The 24,382-nt window shown below is 35.4% G+C and overlaps 2 protein-coding genes across 2 annotated transcripts in view; one reads left to right on the forward strand and one right to left on the reverse strand.

Annotated features, from left to right (window-relative positions):
- The window catches only part of LOC120535865 (A disintegrin and metalloproteinase with thrombospondin motifs 8-like), a 47,846-nt gene extending 32,389 nt beyond the window's left edge, over nt 1-15,457 (reverse strand). Inside the window, exons 1-3 of the mRNA XM_039763993.1 lie at nt 14,387-15,457; nt 5,796-6,035; nt 3,194-3,326 (exon numbers count right to left, since the gene is read on the reverse strand). Of these exons, the coding sequence (XP_039619927.1) occupies nt 3,194-3,326; nt 5,796-6,035; nt 14,387-15,097 (1,084 nt within the window). The 5' untranslated portion in view covers nt 15,098-15,457. The remainder of the gene's footprint in view (nt 1-3,193; nt 3,327-5,795; nt 6,036-14,386) is intronic.
- A 5,594-nt stretch (nt 15,458-21,051) lies between these two features.
- Nucleotides 21,052-24,382, forward strand: part of LOC120535866 (A disintegrin and metalloproteinase with thrombospondin motifs 15-like) — a 106,673-nt gene continuing 103,342 nt past the window's right edge. Inside the window, exon 1 of the mRNA XM_039763994.1 lies at nt 21,052-23,089. Coding sequence (XP_039619928.1) covers nt 22,124-23,089 — 966 coding nt within the window. The 5' untranslated portion in view covers nt 21,052-22,123. The remainder of the gene's footprint in view (nt 23,090-24,382) is intronic.

A 24,382-nucleotide genomic window follows, 5' to 3' on the forward strand; every position in this document is an offset into this window, starting at 1 on the left:
CTTTAGATCTGTTTAATTTTTTTTATTTATCCTTTGTGTTCTCCTTTAGTATGCTTATCTATTATACATTATTTTTATTTATATACTAGAGGGACAAGCCCCTTTGGCGCCCAACACCCCCGGCACCTTCGGTGCCTCGACCTTTAGCTAATTAAATCACCTAAATGCAAACATTGGTGTTATGAATAGATCATTTTTTTAATAGTTTGTTCCTGTGAAAGAAAGTTCACTCAATTAAAAATAAAAAGCACAACTTTCTTGATATTACAAACCATGACTTTCTTGATATTTTATTTTATAATTTAAAAATGGAATAAGAATCTGAAAATCTAACAACATCACATTCAAGTTCGATAAAATCTGAAAACAACGTTACCAAACATATACTGTATATGTAGGTTTTAAAATATGCCCGATTTAAAGTGTGACAAAAAATGTGACATACAAATGTCACATAAAGTCGTTGCACAAAATCGTTTCACTTTTAGACTTAGGATTGTATATATATAGAGAGTAGATGTATATATTAAATATTATTATACTATTAGATAAATAAACATGAACCCATATCATTAACAGATAAAGATAAATAGCTCCAGTGCTAACCATAGAGGTTATGAGAGCATGAAACAACAGTTAAAATGACAACAGGAAAGCTAAAAGGCAGTCAGAGAGAAACATTGCAGAAAACGCAAAAGATGTCACAAAGAGAGTCTTTCAGTAATTTACCAATAAAAGAATCATCGGTAATGAGGTTATCTGCATTAGAAATGGTAAAGCAAAACTACAATATAAAGACACCGAAACAGTAAATGCTCTACATGCTTTCATCTGATGTTTACTGGGTGAAGATGTTAATAATCTCCCAGCAGTAAAAGGAACTACCTAGGAGGTACCTAGTGATTTGGACATTGTAGAGACAGAAGTATTGTTTAGATTAAATACTACAGGTTGATATTTTACAAATCACCAGTAAAAAATAACATCTATTTGTTAAATGTGATATCCCTTAGGGATCAGTGCTGGGGTTGCTGCTGTTTTTAATACAGTACATAAATGTTATGGATAAAGATATAAATAACAAACTGCTTACAAAGATACACAGATACATTGAACTACGTAGAAGAGCAGATACTGTAGAATCAGCTGAATCATTACAGAGATACCTGAACAGCATTCAATTTTGAGCATATTTGTGGCAGATGAAATTCAATGTAAATAAATGCAAAATATTTAATGTAGAAAGTAAAAATCATTTCATTTAAATGCACAGTGGGATGTCTGAAACTTTAAAGTACCCCTTATGAGAAGGACCTAGAAGTCACAATGCACTCATCACTATCTACATCCAAACAGTGTACAGAAAAAGATAAATAAGCTTAATAGGATGTTAGATTATATAGCACAATATAAAGAGTGTAAGTCACTAGTGAGGTCTTACCTGGAGTGCTGTGTACAGGTTTGGTGACCATGTTAAAAAAAATATATCATAGCACCTGAGAAAGCCCACTGAAGAGCAACGAGGCTTATTCCAGGACTAAAAGGTATGAGCTATGAGGTAAGATTAAAGAAGCTGAACATTTTCAATTTAAGCGAACTGAAACTAAGGGGTGACATGTTTAAGGAATTTAAAATTATAGAGGGAATTATTCAATAAGTACACTAGGACACTGTTTCAAACTTGTTAAGGGTAAATTCGGTACAAAATTAGAAAGATTGTTTTAACTCAAAGAACCACAGACACATGGAATAAATTACCAAGCAATGTGGTAGAGAGTAGAACTTTAGGAGTAATCATTTGAATCAATGTTATTTTAGAGAGATTAATTGGAAATGACTTGAGAGACTGTTGGATTGAATGACGTTTTGGTGTCAAAACTATTACTTTTATTTATTTATTTTTCTTTTTATAAGGGACACTTTACTGACTAAGAAACTGACATCTCAGGAAACTTAAAGAAACGTATTCATTTCAGTTTTCTAAGGGTCATATTTTTTAGCTTGTACTGCTTGGATTTTCTATTAATTATATGGGCTAGCCACTCATGGCTCTTTGGTATTCCAATTTCTTTTAAGAAACATGAACTAGAAATATCAATGAGACTAAATATTCATAATCATAATCATAATCTTCAAAGGTTAAATCTTTAATGGGGATTGCTTTACAAACAAATGATCTTGGCCAGTGATCAGGATAAAATCTATATTTAATAGTAAACTTTATATTTGTTTTTATCAATAAAAATGGGAAATGAATTGACAGATTATTTGTTTTCAAGTATTAATATCAATTATCTATATCAAAACAAACCTAACAAATGTACTTGGGTCAACTTTGGTGTAGTTCAATTAAATATTGAAGTTAATTGCATAAAGCAAATTTACAAAAAGTTCCATAAAAAGTAGTCAACCAGTGACTAAAGAATTAAACTATTAATTATGATTAATCTTTAATTAATGTATCATACTTTTAAAACACTTTCCTATTACAGGATTCAATCTGATCTTTAAATTGGCTCGTTTTGTTTGATCTAAGAGGAATACATGATGGAATGTGACCTATATAGTTTTAAGCTTTCAAAGAGCAGCAGTGAATGGAAGTTTGGCATGCTGTCTAAACAGAGTAATTCCATTAGGTTGTTGGATCTAATTATGTACAGGGCAACAATGCAAGCACCCTCTTGAGAAATGTGATTAACCTCTTTTTTAATTATTTAAATTTTGTATTTTGAAAGCATTTTTTATTTGTAATGCCTTTGACTATCCTCTCTCACAATAAAATGCATTCCACTGTTCACTATTTAAAAATTAAAAGATTATCCTTGGTTAAGTCTGAAAAATCAGGTCAAATACCAGTAGGTCAACATGAACCACATTTATATAAAACATACACTCTTTCCAAAGATATATGGAAAGGCATTTTATATAAAGTATATTAGAATTTAGCAATAACTACTAAATATCTTATGTATTTCTGATTTTTTATATTTTGAACAGAACAGTAAAGAATATTACAGTTTATAATAAAGTTCAAGAATCACTTGAAATGTATATGCATTAAATAGAAACAGCCCAAGCACCATCAACACATGTCACATTACGCTGTGCTTTTATTCTAATAAATAGTAATAGTCATATTTTATTTAGTCATACTCTCATGTATAGTGCCATCCCAACACATTCCCTTTTTTACCGAGCTCATGTGCTGCAGTGAAAGATGCCTGAAGTCCATCATCTTCAACTACTGAGCAACTCCTTTCTGGATCACACATGGTTCCCACATCAGCTACTCCCAAGGTGTCACAGCTTCTTTTGCCACAGATGTCCTGTAAAAAGTACATTTTCCTTACATAATTTGTAACTTTTTAATGATAATGGTTCAATGATGACTAAATTACAATAGTAAAATTAATCAGATATATTACATTTTTCTTTTGAATTTCTAATTGCCATATACAGCATTGTATTTACAGTTAATGAGAAATTAATGTGAGCTGTATTTTTCAGATTGGTTTTTGCAACTTTTTTTAATTTTCTGGGTGCAAAGGTTATTCTAATCTGAAATTACAGCTCATAAAATATCAAAATGATGCCCACCATGCTTTATTTAAGGGTTTCTAAAACTGTAAATTAAAACTCTAATAGTTTGTTTAAATGCTATATGTGACAGTGTTACCCAGTTGTGCATACTTCTGCTCAGTCATTTTCCTAGAAGTGACCCACTGTATCTCTATTTTGGCCAGAACTAATACTGATCCTTTCATACTCCTGTCATAATATTTAAGTGAGGGAATAACATATACTTTTAGGGTCTTATATGGCCTTCTGTGCCATGTATAGGAGGAACACCAGAGGTGAACAAGACTTTATTTTCCACAGCTAGTACTCTTGTCCAGAGAATAAGCATGAGACTCTCCAACTGACCAGCTTACAGATATAACAGGATGCCTATTACGAAGTGTTACCATTGCATATTTAATGTCATATGTTAATACACCAGGGCCATAGTTGCTTATTAATTCTGGAGCATCTTTCAGCAAAAATATGTTGTTTACATTAAGTGTGATGACTCAAGTTCATGAGATAGGAGGCTGAAGATTACTGAGAAGCACCCCCTGTCCTCCAGACCAAAAGATTAAATTTACTAAGAACGTCTATAAGACAGTTCAAAGTGACACTAATGTCAGATAGAGATGAAATCCTTCATAACCAATTAAATTATATGGACAATCTCTTTAAAATTGATATTCCAATTCCTATCCTTTGCCCTGAATGGAGATAGGAGAACTTAAATTTGTATGGTAGAGTTGTTTGAAGTGAAGTGACATTCCTTACATTTGATACCATTACCAGGAGTCATAAGACTGGCAACAGCAGTTCACTATGGAGCCCCTACCAAGGCATAAGCAGTTTACAAACTAACAGTAATTTCTCAGTCACTGCAGTTAAAGCAGTTGAATCAAGTACAGGGGATCGCCTAGCTCATCTGGTTTAGAATGTTCATTTTTGTACGACACAGGAAGGGCAAAACTCAAACTCTTACTTATTCGGTAAGCTAAACCCAGATTGTTACTTTTACACAAAAATGATGACAAAAACAATAAATCCATGGGAACAATTTTGGCAGTGTGGCGAGCGATTATGCCTCCTCCGGACCACGAGAAGGCAGCCGCCCTGGTTGGTATGGGGACCACAGGAACAGAGCATGGAAGCTCAACCTTATAGGGGCCGCCTCCCTCCATTTGTAAGCTATAGTCGGGTGGAAGAGGACAGATCTCAGTGGAGAGGAGTGGAGGCGGTCAGGAGAAGAGGCATTATTGTGAAAGGCCTGGACTGAGGGTGATTTGGTGCAGGGGCACTGGGTTGTGCGTACACTTGTATATGAATAATGTATAATAAATGTGTGCTTGGGTGTAAACCATCGGTGTCTGCCTGTCTGTGTCTGGGCTGCTTTCCACAGCAGCCAAACTGGAAGTAGCGGTTGTATAAAAATCCATACTGCAGTGCCACAGGTTGGTAGTGCAATAACACCTTGTGGTCTCCAAATTTCCTCATCAGCAATGGACAATGTCATATGCTTAGAACTTGAATCTGAACAGAATCAGCGTGAAACATTATAACAAAAGTGGAATTTTTAAAGTAAATGCAAACTGAATGCAGTATAAATCATAAACATTATAATAAATGTATAAATGGCACGCCTTAATAGCTCTTATTTTCAAAGTGTGGGCTTTCTAAGTAATATTCTGCCAACAGGTATAGTTACTATTGCCAACATTATTTCCCCATTGCTGAATATATAAAATTTAGTCTTAAAAACAGACATATAGTATATCAACTTTCAGAGACTGAAATAAAGTCTTCCTTGAAGCTGGAAGAAAACATTCAGGCCACTGTGTATCCCAGTTTTTTTTTTTACTGATCTTTATACAGTATATAAATATACAGTACACAAATTAGTAGGCACTGGAACAAAAACTTCAAGTATATTGTTTGGGATAAACAAAAATGTCTTTAAATATCGCTTTCCGTGATGTGATTTGTATCCATTTCTATTTACCTTCAACAAACAAATTCAGCATACAAATACTAATAAATATAATAATTCAATATAAAAAATTGTCTCAAGAGATCTGAAAATATTACAGAAATTCTTTAAGAATCAACTGTGAAATTAGAAACACATTATTTGTGACAGAAAATGCATTCCATGTTTTAACACACACTGTAGTGGCAAAATATTCCATGTTGCATGCAGCCCATACCAAAATGTTTTATCGTCAAGCAAAACTCACCTGTCTGGTAAAAAGTAGCGCAGTGTCGTAATGTTCAGAATGCCGGTCACTTTGAGTATTGAAGTGTTGTTGCCAGGTGCAGAAGTTACGTAAAGCCAAATCACCATTGCTGGAAATAGATGGGCCCACTTCTTCATCCTCTACAATCAAGACCTTCACAACAACCAGATGTACAGAGTTCTTAATACTTGGGTGTTTATACAGTTGAGCGGTAACAGAGATTAGGGTTAAAATGTAGTGCTGAAAAAGAAATAAAAAGATAAAGAAAAATTAAGTATTTACCTACAATTTTTCTCAAATGTTATTCCACTTGAAGGCCAAAGCTTTAAAAAAAACAAAACTTTATAATTTGTTGTTTTCCTGTTGCAGGATTAATTCCAGAATTAGTACAGAAAATTTATTGCAAGAGAAATTGACACTGTAGATCTAAAACATAAAGTTAGAAATGTCAGAACACATAAAATGAACTTGTATCTGCCTGGTTAGACACTGATAGGAAATTTTGCAAGTAATCTTGTTTTTGTGTATTACAGTGTACATGATGTACTACTAACTAGACTTTGGCAGGACACTATATATGCACTACTACTACAATGACTTCTACTACTAATTACTGGCAAATATGAAGAAGTCCAAAGCAAGACACCCCTGAACACCTGAACACAAAAATGTTAATATCAGTTTCCATCTACATTCTTACATTTCCATTATTCCTAAAACACACCATATGCAACTTCACTCGGTACTGAAATATTGAGTATATTGACAATATACAGTTTTTGCATTGTAGCAATTAGAATGTATATAAGCCTGTTTTACTATTTTTGAAATGTTGTATGAGAAAATATGAATATCTTCAACCACTATATGATCTATGCTATACAGCATTAAATATAGTATTTGTTGCATTAATACAGTGTACATTTTGAAACTATGTAGAATTATAACACTAGGCAACTGAAAAATAAAAAAAAAAATGTTTTTCTTCTGTTAGTTGTCTTAATTGGATCAGGGATTACTTGATTCCTAAGAAATAAATATCTCACTAAAATGATATGATCTTGTAAAATTTAAATATTGTGAGTCACGACAAGGAAGGACTGGAGTCCCAGCTGGGTTGGAGAAAGATGCCTTAGATGGCCAGGATGCCATAATGGATGAACAGTGCAACGGAAGAAGCAACCCAGTCAGCATGGCTACTGATTTGTATCTTTATTGGACTGGGACAGTTTATCCTCCAACACTGAAGGTGGCAGTGCTTTTCCAGTCGTCTCCCAATTTGGACACCTGAAGGGTATTATGAGATATGTTTCCTCAAAGGCCAACCCTGTCGGTGTTCCTAGGTACCACCAGAAGGTGCTGCTTAAAGAATTTCTCCCTAATTTGGGGAGCTTCTATCTGACCTGAAAGTGCTTCCCATGGGCTATGACCAGGAACCAGACGTACTCACAGGTCTTGCATAAAAGGAGTTACCTCGTATCCATTTGGGGAGTCACAATCAGTAGGAGGCTGACAGAGCTCACTGGAAAGAGTGGAAGGAGAGGAAAGAAGGAAGAGAAACAAGTAGTAATTGTGCTTATATGTGTGCTTGAATATTAGCTGAGTGAAAGTATGGGTTGAATTAAGTTTTTATGGAACGTGGAACTTGGATTGGTATCATCGTGTTTGGGGCTTGGGACTCAGAGTATTATCTATTCTAGTTTGGTCATATGTAATAAATAAAAATTGTACGAAGCAGAAAACATTTATTGTTTTTGTATTAGGCTAAAAATACAATGTCAATTTAATTATAGATCTTGAAGGTGTCCAGCAATGGTACACACCACTCTTTTACAAATAAATAATATTTACAATCACATAAATAAAAATACAAGCAGGTTAAGGAGTGTTACATTATGTTATGTTAAACTTGCTAGGATGTTGCATTGATTAGAAAAACATCAGCTGCACCTTTCAAATGGAGGAAGTAATTGGGAACTACTTTAGAGAATGTGTGATTAACAGAAATGGAAAACTTTGGTATCGAGCTTATCATTTCCAAGAAAAGGAATAAAAAAACGTTAATGCGGTTAAACATTTGGCAAGTACTGGCATTAAAAGGACTGCTGGGAAAGCATTGAAGCTGGTGAAATAATCAAAAAGTAGCAATCTGTCACATGGAATAACTTTCATTCTACAAAAAAACAATACAGTAACGTGCTTCATGAGAAAGCTGATTCATCTTGGCCGTTTTTGAACCCCAAATTAAACTTTAGAAATGTCAGTACCTTGCAGTCCAAGTGAACAGGTTTCAGCATTGCTAATGCGATTAAAATGGTTTTTCCAATAACCAATTAGCATTTCTACTTGACTAATTAATGACTAGATACGGAAGATTACAGGCTGGCGCCCTGCCCAGGGTTTGTTTCCTGCCATGCGCCCGGTGTTGGCTGAGATTGGCTCCAGCAGACCCCTGTGACCCTGTGATTAGGATGTAGCGGGCTGGATAATGGATGGATGGATAAGGAACATTACAAATAAGAAACTGAATAAATGGCTGCTGAAATTGGGACCTTGTAGTCATGTGTGAATAATTAATTACAAATCAGTCTTTTTAAGCAGTAATACTCATTAACATATGTAAATTATTGATACCTTAAATTTGCCTAATTTACAAACTTAAAATTCATCAATAATAATAATACATACAGGGATGCGAGACATTCTGTCATGTGCACTGTAGACTTGTTTTTCTTCTCTAGTTTTTCAGCTGCAAACAGTAATGATTTTTAAGGCAGTGCCTTAAAAAAAAAGACTTTCTGTTTCAAGACAACAATTTAATTCTCTTCATTATCACTGGGTCATTCTGGGTCAAGTCCCATTAACTTTGTGAATGACCTCCCGCAAGTCACTTAACCTTTGCTGTGTTGCATCCTTCACTTGATACAATAAAACTCAATTTTATTCCATAGCTGTTCCACAACTTCTCCACCTTGATGCTTTCCAGCCACGTTTGAGTAAAACAGGGCTAAACTAATGTACAGTACACATTGTGAACAAATGCTGTTCAAAGGATTTAACATAAATAGCATTATCTTAACTGTTCATTCAGGAAAAATATACTGTATACCCTATTGACCTGTAAATGTGAGTTAAACAAATCAGGAAATCTATAATAAAAAATAGAAACAAACATGCATTACAGTAATGTCAATCATATTTATAGTATACCTATCTTAATTTGTACCCATGTGATGCATATATTTTGCATGTGTTATACTTTACCACACAAATAAATAAAAACTTGTTGACAGTTGCATACCTGGCATATAACAGTGAAGCAAAATCCCCAACTTATTTGGCAACCTGTTTCTTAAGATTGCACCAAATGTCCCTTGGTTTTCAGCTACTGAAATCCTGATGATAGCGAAGAGCACTAATCACAAATGAACGGAATCATACTGAAATTGAATTGAATTAGATATTTCAGGGAAGGCATCTAAGTAACATTTTTTTTTGTTATGCGAATAACATCAGAAGAAATGATTTTGTGCTTACTCAGGGGACTGCAAGGTTTTTAAATTTGAAAAATGTGTTCAAATAACTGGGAACCGGCCATTTAACTCCATATTTTGAACAGATGCTCTGGCAGTAATATGAGAAGCATGGAGTCTAAGTTGGAACAAATCACCTTATTGCTAGCAAAGGAAAATGAATTCTTACTAAAATGCTTATTAGGCACTGCAGAAAAAATATTTGTTTAGGCCTGCCATTCAAAACAAACTGACATGCATATTTCAGACTGAGCAGTTTTGGTTTCCATATTGTTCAAAACAATTTGGTGAACTCTACAGCTACTGACATACTACTATATGTAAAAAAAAAGAAAGAAAAGCTTTCAGAGACATCTATTTTAACCAGCCACTACTTTTACCTTAAGAAACAGAGGACTTCAGCTGAGCATTAATGAAAGGAATACTTTATAAACATGTTTTTCATATTCAATAAAATAGAGTCATCATTGAATATATTGATTTATTTTATATTATAATATTTAAAATAGCACACTACACACATGTATTGCAACAGGAAATTTACATTTTCATGAATTGTCTGAAATTGCCCTTCCAGTAAGGTAGAAACCTCCAGTATGAAGGTGTACAACATCCTCTAACTCGGCTTTTAAACATACAGGTACTGTTATTAGACCTTAGTTGTTAAACTGTCACCATCCAGATACAATAGCTCTGCTTCAGTTCAAGAACATAAACGTCCTGTAAATTAACATACACAAATATGAGTAAAATGCTATTAAGAGCAGTGTCATATTGCAGAAGATCATGCAGATCAAAAAGTTAATGAATAATGTCTTATCATTAAGTAATCAGAAGACCATATGAACTGATGTCTTATATAGATCAACACATTTTCCAAATGTACTTAACATAGGCAGATTCTGCCATTAAATAATAATAGTAATACAGTACATAGATTAACATCACTTGTAAAGATAATTTATGACTCTCAGACATAGCTTCTGGACAACTTTCAGTCCTTGCAACCACATTATGAATTACATTCTTGGAAGTTAACAAAAAATAATAAGTCTGCATACTTTACTGCCATGGTCATAATAACTTGAGTTATTAGTGAGTGGGGTAAAAAACAAAGTCACTGGTTTGTTCAAGGACTGAAATGCAAGCATGTCCTGAAACTCTGTAGAAGAAAGCAGAAGGCATAAAAAGTGTGCAACAATGAAAAACGTAGGCTTTCGATACAAGGAACCAACTGGACTGCAGCAAAAAGAAAGAAAAAGCATGGCTGCACACAAACAAACCAATTCAAGAAAGATTTTTCAGATATCGTGACATACCATTTGTCAATAAATTAACTTCTTTGGCCTAAGTACATATCCAAGGGCTCAAAGGAATGATAAAGAACTTCATAATAAAAGCTCAAGTCCAGATGCTGGCAGAAAAGCATCTTGAACAAGCAGGTCCTTGTGCCCTCTTAAAACATTTGGTTCCTTAACCGCATTTTACTGGATTTTGTGGTTCCTTGTAGAACGATTGCTATATAAAGAACCATTTCATTCTGAGGTTCTTTGCATATAAAACTGGTACTTCAGGCCTTGAACAGGTCCCAAATATGGGGACAAATCTGCAATCTGTAATGGATAGTAGGTCACTTAATAGGATACTAACAGATCAAGAAAATCTGAATTTAGCCAGTGCTATTATATGTAGCAAAATTCCTTTTAAAATCCGAACCCAATTGATGTTTAACAAATTTGTTATCATCTGTTCATGATTATTAAAGGAGCCAACATAGACTGTTTCTGGAACCTTCACATGGATGGTTCCTTTGGAAAAAATGGTCCCCCTATGGAATTGCTCCGAAGAACCACTCTGGCACCTTTATTTTTAAGAATGTGCATGAAGCAAGCCTTAATGCTGGCTAATGTACATGCTCTGCATATATGTATATGTATACTGTATATGCATTATATACATACACACACACACACACACACACATATATATATATATATATATATATATATATATATAGTATGCTGCATAGTTTTCATTGTGTGTGACTACGTGTCTGGAGAAAAAGTAAGAATTTTATTGTGAGATGTACTCTATGCACTATGTACATATTACAATAAACTTGATACAAATAACACAATGAAAGGCGTCACAAAGCTTAGAATATGAGAGGCTTTGGAAATCAAGCTTAGTAGGATGTGGAACACAAAAACAAGGGTGGGGATAACAGTAGCAAGAACACTAATATTGCTTACATCCTGAAGAAGATTTTAACATAGATTAATTTGCATCCATTCATAGGATCAGATATTGACTCAGAGCCAAGTCAAATGGCATGCAGAATAAACATGTAACATTAATATAAAATACTATATTTACATTAATTTATTGATTTTCCTTTAAGACATACCATACATACGGTGATTGCTGGAAGAAAAATCTAACTGATTGACCACATATTTACTGTTCATCGATGTCAGGATCTGCAGTAGCATCTTGATATATTTTCTACCAGTCTTTTAATTTGTAAATAATATTTGAACCTGTGCTTATTGTGTTCTCTTCTTTATGTATTATACCATCCACAATCCATCCAGATGGATTGATTTATTTTGTTTTGAATAACATTGTATGTGTGTATTTTAACTACTTATGCTTAACATACCGTATGTCAATCTGAGTTTAAAATACATCCTAAAATTTAAAAGATACAAATTCACAATTCACATAGCTAAGCTGTTTTAATATACCCACTACTTAATAATCCTTGAACCACTGAGCCATATATTTGCCCTTCCCATACTTATTCATATTAAAGTTTAAATTAAAATATCACATTAAGTCCTCACTTGTGAAATACATCTAATAAAATGAATGACCTGAAGAAAAAGGAAACAAAAACTACTGGTAAATGCACGTCTTCCTAAATGTTGATTTTGCAACCTTTTAAAATAAAAATGTAATTCGTGTTCTTTTAGAAATGAACATTAAATAATTGTTCTGGAAGTGAAGGTGCCTGCCTGACGCTTCTAAAGCTAGCGTGCCCCTTGTCTGAGTGGCATTCAAAAGGGGGTTACAAAATGTCTTCGTTGGTCACACTACAGCATACCGATTTGGGTGGCTCTGTAACGGCATGCAAGCTTCGTTATTTTTGGCAGCTCTCTGGGGCTGGTGTATTTAGGGCATTCGACTGGGCGTCGGGGGCTGGGCTACAACGCACGTCTTTCTAAGAATGAACCTTACAAATGGCACATGCGCATCTTGTTCTCTGCGCAAGTGAAGGAATCCACTTTGAAACAACTTCGGTGTTTGCGATACAGTGATTTTTTTGTGATATATATATACATTTTTTTTTAATCTCGTGACCATATTTGGCAATATGGAGTTATTTAAAACCGCAATGGCTGATATGATTTGCAGATAGTCTGTTATCTTTAGAAAAAGCGTGAAACCTTTAATCACGATCAGCTGTCCAACTCGCTGTATAGTTGATTTATTTCACGAATGTAAGTCAACTGTATTTGTTTCCGAACTGACAGACTGTCATATTGACACCTGGGTTTGCCACACGCAGGATTGCGTATTAATGGGGCACTTAGAACCCTGAACCTAACATTTTGTGATGATTGTGTGACGCTCTTTTTAGGTAGTGGCCTGGGTTAGGGCGTCCGTCTCATAGCTCCCTAACGCTAGATTGTAAATTCTGCAGCTTCTCTCTTTACCTACATTGACTTGTGGTTTCTAGTTTGATCTGAAAGACGTCCGTGTTAGTGTACTTTACATGAGAGTGAGTGCTCTGCGACAAACGGACGCTACGTCCACGATTGCTTCCTCTTTTACGCCCATTGCGTTCGGGATACAATATAGACAAAGACAAATTTGAATATGCGTCTCAAGAAATTATAAAGTGCAACTCAATCGATAATACGCACAAATCAATTTACCGTAATACGACAAACTGGCTGCAATCTTTAACCTTACTAAAAAGTTTTTTTTGTAAAGTATAACCTTAAAACATATCCTTAAAATAAGTTTGCTTTCCTGCCCGATGAACAGGTTACAATTTTGTACCTGTCAGATTAACGCGAAACGTCAAGTTTTTGTTTCGTGACTACTGCAGCTAAATGGCCGAAATTCCAAAATTCTGAATAAAAGAGTAAAGCTGATTTTTTTGAGAAGTTATGTTTCATTTTTCAGAAAGTTCTTGAAACACCTTTGATTGCAGTCAGTGATGAAGTAACATTTACATTTGAATGATTTATGTTGGCAATGATCATGTATACGTTTGGATGCGTTTTAAACGACTTTCATCCAGTAAGAACCAAAAATGCAACACGTGTTGGGTCCAGTATCCCTGTGATACAGTAACGGAAAAATTATCTAACAAAAGTGGAAGGATGTTTTGTCTCTCCGTTGATGTGATGAGGCGCAGCCTATTCACCTCGTGTAAAATAAAAGGTTGAAGTGGTACTCAGCCTATCCAACATGAGCTTTGATTTCTGTTATCAGTTATTTCAAGTACTTACACAAGTTTCTTACTTGTACTACTCTTTTATACAGACTTTCGAATATGACCTCTAAATTTATGTCTGATCGTAAACCTTGTTTTTAACATCTTGTGTACGTGACAGCTATTGCATATTACGTCATACTGACACATACATACCGAGTCTAAAAGCATTTTCGCTCATTTTTAAATGAAACGTTGCAAAGGAATTGCCTAAATAAATAATATTTGTCTGGAACGTAATGTTAAATGATTTCCATGGAGTCTTGTTTGTAGGAGTACTAATTTCATTTTTGTATTAAAAGGCACATACACTGCAAGGTGGATGTCGTTTCGGCATATTTAGTATTATCCATTTTTCATAAATCTGCTTTCTTTTTTATCCTATTCTCATCCCATCCTCGTTTAAGAGGCTGTCTCATAAAGTTTGCAAATGGTTTGGTTGGACTTGCTTGTCAAAAGTTCTTAAATACATTTTAGGCACACTAACTGTAAAAATGTCAGATTTAATAATAAACGTGGTTCTTGGTCACGTAGCTAGAAAATCTACCTACCTTGATATCATCACCGTGAAAGTTTGTCATGGATGAATCTGCCACCAGCAAGGTCTCCACAAAGCGGGGCTCAGACACGAAGCGCTTATTTCTCAAGGTCGATTTAGAATCTATATTTTTATTGGCAGTAGAGAGTTCAGTGTTATCGGGCATCACACTTTGTCCAGTTTGATGGCTGCCTGCTACTCTCCGTCTGATCATATGCGGCATATCGTACGGTGCTTCACTGCCTCCATGGGTTGTATTTTTTGGTGCTATCAGGTACTCATCACCGTCACTAACAAACGAGCCGCTAATTCCTCCGCAGAGGCTGACTGCCACCACTGAATCGACATTAGAGTCCACAGTGCCCGAGTAGAAGCACCTTCTCAAATCGGATACTGTCTCTTCCGTTTCGATGACCCCCAGATTACTTTTTCTACTAATGCGAGATTCTGTGTCCGCTCCGTCAGGAAAACGTTTCTTTGTGACCCTGTGAATCATAAAGTCGGGAGATAAAAAATGGTCATCATGGATTAGATTTAAAAAGAAATCTTTGCCAAAAGCGGAAATCTTGAAGGTGGAGAGATCTTCGCTTCTTTTCCAAAAGCGTCCGCTGCGTCTGTTGTTTATCCTGGTGGGTATAACTTCTTCAGATTCAAACAATTCAGTTGGAAGTGCCAGCGTGTTCATAAATAGAGCAAATAAAGCTAAGAAACTCTTAAAACACATTTTTGTGCGATTGCTTTAGCAAGGTGAACAAAAAAAGGAAAAAATATATGTATATACTAAAAAAATTTAATTTACTCTGAAAAATTAAATTTCCATCAATCGTTATTCTTTCCCTTCATTATAATAAATACAAATATTAACTTATAAATACAAAATTAATTATCAATGTGTATTTGAGTTGTAATTTTACGTAATCCAAATAAATCAGAATTAGTACGTGTTGTTAAATGTATCTGCCACTAGGTTTATAGCATTTTTTTACTTGTCATTCGGCTAGTATTGTAAGAGAACTAAAAAAACAGATCGTTAAACTCCGCAGCACCAGAGCAGGTTGTTCCTAACAGCGGTATTTATACTTTCTTGTCCGTCTTTGACATAAGAGGTTTATTTCGACCCCATCCCCCATTCCGTCTCCGAACACACACCCCCAACATATCCCTCCCCTCCTTTTCGGAACTCCCCGCAAAACTTTTGGATCAGCCTAATCCAATAGAAACTCAGGACACTCCCCCATTCTGAGATACATCAAATATGAAATCCAGACACCTATTATTAACTTCGAGCTACACAGTACTAAAGCGGACAAATCTGGCGGAGGTTTGGGACCCGGACACGGCGACTTGTACTCCTTTAGACATATGCGCACATGACAACATGGTTGAGATGCTTCAGTCAACACTTTTATCTCAAATTTCAACGTAAGGAGCGTTCAGGTCGCTGAGTGTATGTGAGCATTTAGTGTGTTATTTTCCACTATTCCTGGCTAATACGTGGTTGTGTGACTTTGGAAAGTTATATCGAACTGCTCTACCTAAAATCACACGTCTTTAATATCATTGACATCTTTGGTAAAGTTTAAACAGCCCAAATAGTTAGAAACATGCATTAGGATTAAATAGCACGCTGCCCATTCTGATACTGCACGCCCATTGTTTTACAATTTATTAATATTTTATAATTTGTCTGAAAGCAAAGTAGATAGATAGATAGATAGATAGATAGATAGATAGATAGATAGATAGATAGATAGATAGATAGATCAAATCTTTAGTTTATTATACTCAAACGTTTAAAACTGAATTAAGGATGAAGCACTTTACTCATTCTAAACAGCCGACACGACGAGAAAATCTCCTTGTTTTTTCCTGTAAGTATTTAGGTTATCTCTACATTCCAAAGTCGTGTTAGCTACATTGATTGGCGTCTCTAAAATCGGCTCAGTTTGTCTTGCTAGAAAGTCGCCTCCCCTCTGCATCCAGTGCTGCTGAGACAAGCGGCGACGCCTCGCTATTGGAAAAAAAGCAAGTCAAAATTAAAAAAAAAAACAAAGCAAAATAAAACTAATTGAATAACCACGCAAATCGATGTCACCTTATATAATAACATTACACTAATATTGAAAAATGTCAGAGTATGTTCACCCATAACTGCAGCTGCTAAACCTACTATTTCACTTACACTTTTACCGTTGGCCAAGTCCATTGCAGGTCCCACAGGCACTCTGCGAGCTGACAGTTAACCTTAAATGCACTTCTGGAAACCGGATGTAAAGAACGTGCCGACTTCACGATGTCACTGACGTGAATGTAAACCCAACTCAGTTAGACAGACGTAAAGCACTGCGCCACGAGGGAAAAACAAGAGAAGTTGACAAGATTAAATATACAATATTTCTTGTTAATGCAATTTTAAAGCACAAGGGGTCACCATTGTTTTAGAATTTAAAAATAATTTCTCTCTAATACATTACCTACCGCAATTAACGCAACATCTGCAAAAGTAAATATAAATACATAAATAAAAACACACAGTTTAACAGATAAATAATACCTAATACCAAGTACTTGAAAGATAAAAAATTTCAAATCGTTTTATGTTAGTTATCTCTAAATGTAGAGAAATCTCAGAAACTCGTGTTTTTGTAAATGACTACTATGCCGCCAGATGTCCCCCTTGCTTTAAAAAAGATAAATATTTTCACCCTATTCATTATTCTTAATTCACATCTATGTATAAAACCACAAAATACAACTTAAATAGAGTAACGTTTTATATAAAGATGTATTAAAGCTTTGCAATGAAATGTTATCTGCGCTCGTATTTCTGATATAGCAGCCTACACTTTTAAAAGTAGAGATGCCAAAGGGGTTCTTCATAGCGATGTCATAGAGGAACTGCTTTTTGGTTTCCAAACCAACTCAAGGTTTTTGAGAGAGCCTTTATCTATTTAGATCCTGTAGAGTTTCCATAGCATGTAAAAGTGATAAGAGGTTTGTGAAATACCAATGGGTTTAGGATTTTGAAAGGACCAAGTTCAGGTTTCTTGATCTGTCAATATCTTGCTAGGCAGCTTACTAACGAAGATTTATGTTTTAGCCACATATTAGGGACCATTTCGATTTTTTAAAGATCCAACTTCAAAAACAAAGCACACTTCACATAATACGGAAACTGGCTCTTTGTCATGCAATGGTTCTGCAAGGAACCACACAACCAGTAAAGTACTATTTTAGAACCATTATTTTTTAAGAATGGATAGTAGAATAAAACCTTTGAAATTTCATACACAGTTTTATATATATTTACATATTATATATATATGAAGACCCAACTGCTTTACTTTAAGTAAATTATTTAAAATTATTATTAAAATTATTTTAACATTTGATATGGTTTATTATAGGTGTTCTTAAAATGTAGTATGTACATTCAGTAGCAATACATTAGTTGTTACTCTTAGTACAATGTATATTATATAGTGAGTGTTTGTAAATGTTGTAAGTTCATATTTGGACAGTTCTATGATTAATGTACTGTAGATGCAATAACAACATTTTGACTGCATAAAAGCCTCTCATCAAAATGTTTGTGATTAAGACTATAGCATCAACAGACAGAGCTGGTCACACCAAGCTTTTCTAAATCTGTAAATGTCTCCAGATTCTTTGGAGAATTTCTAATAGTATTATTATTAGTGGATTTTTTTATTTTTAAATGGGGGTGGGGCGATGGCATAGTGTTGGCATTTCTAGGAGCGGCTTAAGCCCCCAAAAGCCCTCGTCACTCCCATGACACTGCCCCTGGATTGACATAATCTCTCAAGTATAACAAACTTTTTTAGGCAGACCAATTTTAAATACAGATGCCAAAGTGGTGAGGGGCTGTGTTTTGCTTTAGGTTTCAAATGCTGGTTTGGTCACTGTCTTTTTGGATTTTGTATATTCTTCACATGATTTCAGCCTTTTTAAAACCCATATTAAGGATGATCTATAGCTTTAAACTGATCCTACATGTTTCATATTGCATGTGAATGTGCATGGCCTGCAATAAACTTGAATCCTGTCTGCCGCTGGTGTCTGCTGTTCAACCCAATACTTCAGTGTAGGCACTGGTTCAATGCAGCCTTAAACTGAGTTAAGCTGCTTTAACAAATGGATAAAATAGATTATTTTAAAATTAAAAACAATATTCAAAAAAGCCATATTATAAAATAATTTTAATAGTTAAATTATTAAACAACACATACAAGATCTAGACATTATTAACAAAGTAGACGTTATGCCCCAGAACTATTTTTTACTACAGTTTTTATAAAATAATAAACACCTACATCCAATGACTCTTCTCTAAAAGTCTTCATGGATGTACAGACTTTATTGTTATTATATAAAAAATAATTCACTCCTATATTCTTTTTCCTTAAATAGTATTTACATTGGCTTTAACTGTTTTAGAGAGTATTAATCTGATTAATGTATTACTAGATAAAAGTTCAGATACAAAAGCATGTAATATATGTAATGATGTTCCTTGCATGAAAACTGTTTCATTTGAAAGTCACAAACTGTCACAATATTCTAAATAATTGACCCTTTCATATTCTTTTATAATCCTCTGCAGATATTGTACACGTTGAATAGGATGTTTTTATGTAGGCGGCAATACTTTTTTTATCCACTAGAGGGAAGTCTATACACAGGAGGAAATAAATACTGTTAAGCTCTTTTCTTAAAATATAGCATTGCTGCTATAAAATTATGTTAAGAGGGTCTTCCAAATTGAGAATGCCTGAAATTGCATTTAAGTGCATATATTCCACCATATTGTTTATTACATTCAACTTTAAAATTAGGATTCTATGCCATGTTCAGTTTCAACATTCTGATGAGTTACACTGATACTGTATATCGCGGATTCTAACTTTAACTCATCTCAGATGAAGTAATTTGGTCCCAATTTTATTCTCGTTTCAGCGTGGGAGTGACTCTGGTTACTCCTGTTTTCTTCTCATATCTCCAAAGACGTGCTGGTTAGGTTAAATGACGATTCCAGATGGGTCCAATGTGAGGGTGGGTGTATGTGGGTGTATGTGTGAGTATGCCCTGCGATGGACTGTTGCCCTGTCTTGGAATAATTCCCTCCATGAGCACAGTGCTGTTGGGATAGGTTCCAGTTCATTCACTTCTGAATTGGATTAAGTGGGTGTGAGAATGAAATGGCTTTAGATGCTGACCACCCAAGTGGATTTGATAAATAAAGGGGTGATGTTGTGGTTAATGCCACTTTCTTGTATGCTCCATGAACAATAAATCTGTGATTTTTTTTTTTCGGGTGATCACGTTCCTTTCCATGTCCAAGAGTCATGTACGAGTCATTTAAATGACTGTCGATTTTTATTTGACCTCATGAGAATGTTGTGCAAGTGCTGCGTAACAGGTTCAAGCTCTCAGTGAATAAAACAGGTGGACGGACGGATGGATGGATGGATGGATGGATGGATACACTATTTACAAATAAGGATTCTGCATAGATTTCCAAGACATAATTCGGATTAGAACACTGTAGCATGCCGTCAGTGCTGCTGGCAGTATTTCATTCATCATTTTGTTGACCTCAAAGCATTCCTATTTTATATCCTTTACTTAATTAAATAATCAAAATACCACGCATCTTATGCACTTTAAAATTTAATTGAGTCTGTCCTTCTAAATCAAAAATAAATTTGCCCCTACACTTATACAGTGTGTTTCTGCTACAGCTATAGTAAACAAACCCATAGATGGCGCTACCGTTACGCGTAATCGTTTAAATCTATGATCAGGAAGGTCATTTCGTTAACGATCGTTTGAAGTCAGAATGTCAATGTTTGATACGGAGTTTTATTAATAAATTCACGCATTTATTTATTTTTTTTTTTAATTAAAGCGCAAATTTGTGCATTGAAGTTTCCTGTTAGAGACATGGAGATAACTGCAAACGCCTGGGAACGTTGCCCTCTGATAACTCTTGGCAGCTTTCTACTTCCACATTGGTATCTCGGAAATATCCCATTTAACAGCATGATGTGTTAGAATTCCTTTGCATATTGTTTGTTTAAAGAAGATAACATGCCTTAGATAAAGAGAAAAGCTGTCCGAGGCATACTGCAGCACTTTTGCACTAAAATACCACGATACCCTTTGAAAGTGTTTGTGACGTTAATATTTGTGGAGGTTTAGTGAAACTGACCACACACGTGTCCTTCCTATTTTTTTAATGGCCATGTTGTGATAAGCATTGCAGTGGCACAGTTTGTGCCCAGATTCGATTCAATTAGTTTGTCATTTTCACGCTTCCTCCTTCTAAGGATTCCGATACAATCCCATAGTCTAAACATAACGTATTGCATTGACTAACGCAATAAATTGGTTTGTCTATATGAATCCGACAAGTGATGATGGTGTACTGACCTGTCTGGGATGTGTTCCTCCCTTTTTAGCAATTACTGGTGAAATACCGTCTTGAGCCAAGTTAGAAAAAGGATGGACGACAAATAATCATTTGATCAAACTTTATTTCATATCGCATCTTTCAGAACGATACGTTATGTTTTCAATCCAAAATACTTGGTTACAGTGATGAAAACTGCGAAAAATCAAAAGAAGCAATCAACACGATACAAAGTGCATGCGGCTGTTTATTTTATGTCACCTTAATCTTGTTCTTAAAACGGTGTGTTTCAAATCCGAAACCCAGAATCGTCACTCTTCTGTCATACTAATTACCTGAAATAATTGCTTGTGATATTTAGGGGAGTCGTGTGCCTTGTATCTGATTTATTTGCAGGTATTTACGACGCTAATCAAAATTAACGGTAATATTCTCGACAGGTTAGATTTTTTTTTTTTTTTTTTGGTAAAGGGACTTTATTCGGGTTTGGTTATACTGGCATTTAAAAATAATGAATTTCTTGCGTCGTGATCGGTTGCTTTGATCCTGAAAAATAAATTGTTTGACTTATTTTATATACATAGGTGAGCATCTTCAGAAAAAAAAAAAAAACTGCTTGGTTCGTAACAGTCTTAGATCACCATTATGAAGATTACTTTTCTGTTCTTGGAGCTGTGCAGACATCTGCATAGTAAGGGGTTAATATTATCCATTAAAATACACATATTTAAAAACTGCTTATCAAAGTTGATATTGTATTGTTTAGATAAATCGGACATTTAAACACGTTGAAAACGAACCTGTGAACGCATGCAAATAGCAATACAGTACCTCTTATTCTATTTTTTCTTAAAAAAAATCTCTAACAGCTGTATCTGCTGATCTGCCCCTTTCAACTGTCCAGCCCAGATGGGAGGGAACCCACCGACTTTAAGATCAGGCTGAAAAGTGATAATAATATTTGAAGAGCTACAAGTGGCTGTGACGCCGAAAAACGAACCGAGAGGCAGGTCCAATGAGCATTTCCAGGACCTCCCTTCGCTGCCCCAAAAAACTCTGATTGCAACTGCTCAAATGTTTACACATGACACAAATGTATAAAATCAGCTGAGAGAGAGGCACAGTACAAGAGGCAGGTAGAAGAAGAGAATGGATCATGCTTTTGTGGAATACCGAATTTTGCACTGAAGGGCACAGCTCGTCATACCTGTGTAATACCTTGGATTATTAATATTAAACACCTTGTTTTATTATCATGAACACTGTACTACAACACTGTTAAATTAGGAACACTAGCATCCATTTGAGAAGCCAACAATGTTATTGATAATCAAAACCCTCATAATTCTTTGGAATATTCTGTTGGTGTTAATCCATTTTATCAGCAGTATGGAAAGTGAATTTTTTACGCCAGTCAGAATGGATCTGCACAATTGGGATCTTGAGAATGTCATACGCAGCACAGAAGAAGCAAACCTGCGTAAAGTTTTTAAAATCAGCGCGTTTAATCAGGATTTCTATCTGAATTTGATGCCCGATTCCGATTTCATTGCACCTTCTTTTTCTTTGCATAATGTGGGTACCCGACAGAGATCCACCTCTAATCCCAGCCTCAGCCGCTGCTTTTATTCTGGGGATGTGAATGCGGATCCAAATTCCTACGCCGCTTTCAGTCTTTGCAAAGGTTTACTGGGCGCTTTCGGCTACAACGGATCGGAATATACAATAAAGCCGTTTGAGAATGATACTGTGCCACGAAAAGTATCCAATGTTCTGAGCTTACACACAATTAAGCGCAGAAACGCACCTGTCCAAAGAGCAAACTATACCTCCAGGTGCGGTGTAGGATCAGGTTTGAATCACGCTGTTTTAGAGGCTCTAGAAAACTACAGAAGCTTCCACAGAAACGGCAGTAAATTAAGGACAGAAAAAGGGCCGAGAAGCATTGGCAGGCATAAACGGTTTGCTTCTGTCCCCAGGTACGTGGAGACCCTCATAGTAGCAGACGAATCAATGGTGAAATTCCACGGTGACGACCTTAAACACTACCTCCTAACATTAATGTCAGTTGCATCCCGACTTTACAAGCATCCAAGCATTTCGAACTCCATTAATATAGTGGTGGTGAAGTTTATGATGATAACAGAAGAAGACAAAGGACCAAAGATTTCCAGTAACGCGGCAATGACTTTACGAAATTTTTGCACCTGGCAAAAAAAGCTCAATAAAGCAAACGACAAGCATCCAGAATACTGGGATACTGCTATTCTTTTCACGAAGCAGGTAAGGCAAATTAGTATGTTATCCACTGAGGGGCGCTCCTCTACTAAAATATCACGCTTTACAGCCGCCTGTGAATCTCCCTTAGTAACCAACTTCATCCTTCTTCAGGTTAAACAATTTAAATGCACAATACAACTTAAAGACAGAGCACACGTGTATAAATATGAAAATCACATACTACATGTACATCTTTGCTTACTCTGCTAAGACTTCGTGTGTCCTTTACATTTTGAGGCAAATTAAGAAAACAGAAATAAATTCGTGATATCAATAATGGTTCTGCACAAATCGATGTGCAGCTTAGTAAGCAGGGCTTCATATGACATATTCTTTCGCAATTTATTTGATGATATCTATTAATCTATCTGTCTGTATGTCTGTCTGTGGTCTGTTCCACTCCACTTTTTAATTAATGCGTTTTGCTATCCACAAGTTTACTAATGTATTTGAAGTCTCAATGTGTGGCAATGTGTCCTTTCCTCTCGATGACAATATCTTCAACTCAAAGCGCCACGGCATACGTTGAGAATAACGAGAATGCTACCAAAATATTGCAGTTTGAATGACGGACTCTAAAGTAACAAACGCGTAATTGACAACAGCAAAGAAAGAAAAACTAAAGCTGAAGAACACGTTTAATATCATGTATAAACTGGATATATTACTGGTAAATATATAATTTTAAGATACAAAGCAAAATGCACAAATGCCACCGATTTACAATTACAGTATTAACCAAAAATCTTACGGTGTCTTTTTGGTGTACAATATCTATTTTTCTATCTTTTGCAGGAAAGATTCATGTTCATTCATCCATTTTGAAAGTAAAGATTTGATTTTAAATGAAGTGTAACGTGTACACAAAAAAGTTTTTTTTTTTAGTCTTTTGCTTGCTTGAATTCCCCGTTGCCCCCGTGAAATTCATTTAACGTTTCTTCCTTTGAAATCCTGGAGCTTTGCGCTGCTGCGTCTGTCTCTGAGTCGTACCTCCCAAATGTGTGGGAAAAATGCGTGTTAACCGTTGGGCGGGGAGAGGCGTTTAGCCCATCGTCGGCATCTCCCTTTCCTTCAGAATGCAGCTCTGTGCGTGTGTAGCGATCACCGTCTCTCCCAAAATGTTTTTCCATTTGTGACAGAGTGAAATGTCACTTCGCTATTTTTCAGCTTTGCTAGCTCCGTGCAAGTGAACGTGATGCGTCTTACAGGGGACTAAACATGCGTTGCTACAGAGGAGAAAAAACAAACATAAATAAGTATGTCGTTTAAAAATCGTTTATCATAGCCATTCGTTTA

This window comes from Polypterus senegalus, chromosome 9 (assembly GCF_016835505.1).
Source record: "Polypterus senegalus isolate Bchr_013 chromosome 9, ASM1683550v1, whole genome shotgun sequence".
NCBI classification, from domain to species: Eukaryota; Metazoa; Chordata; class Cladistia; order Polypteriformes; family Polypteridae; genus Polypterus; species Polypterus senegalus.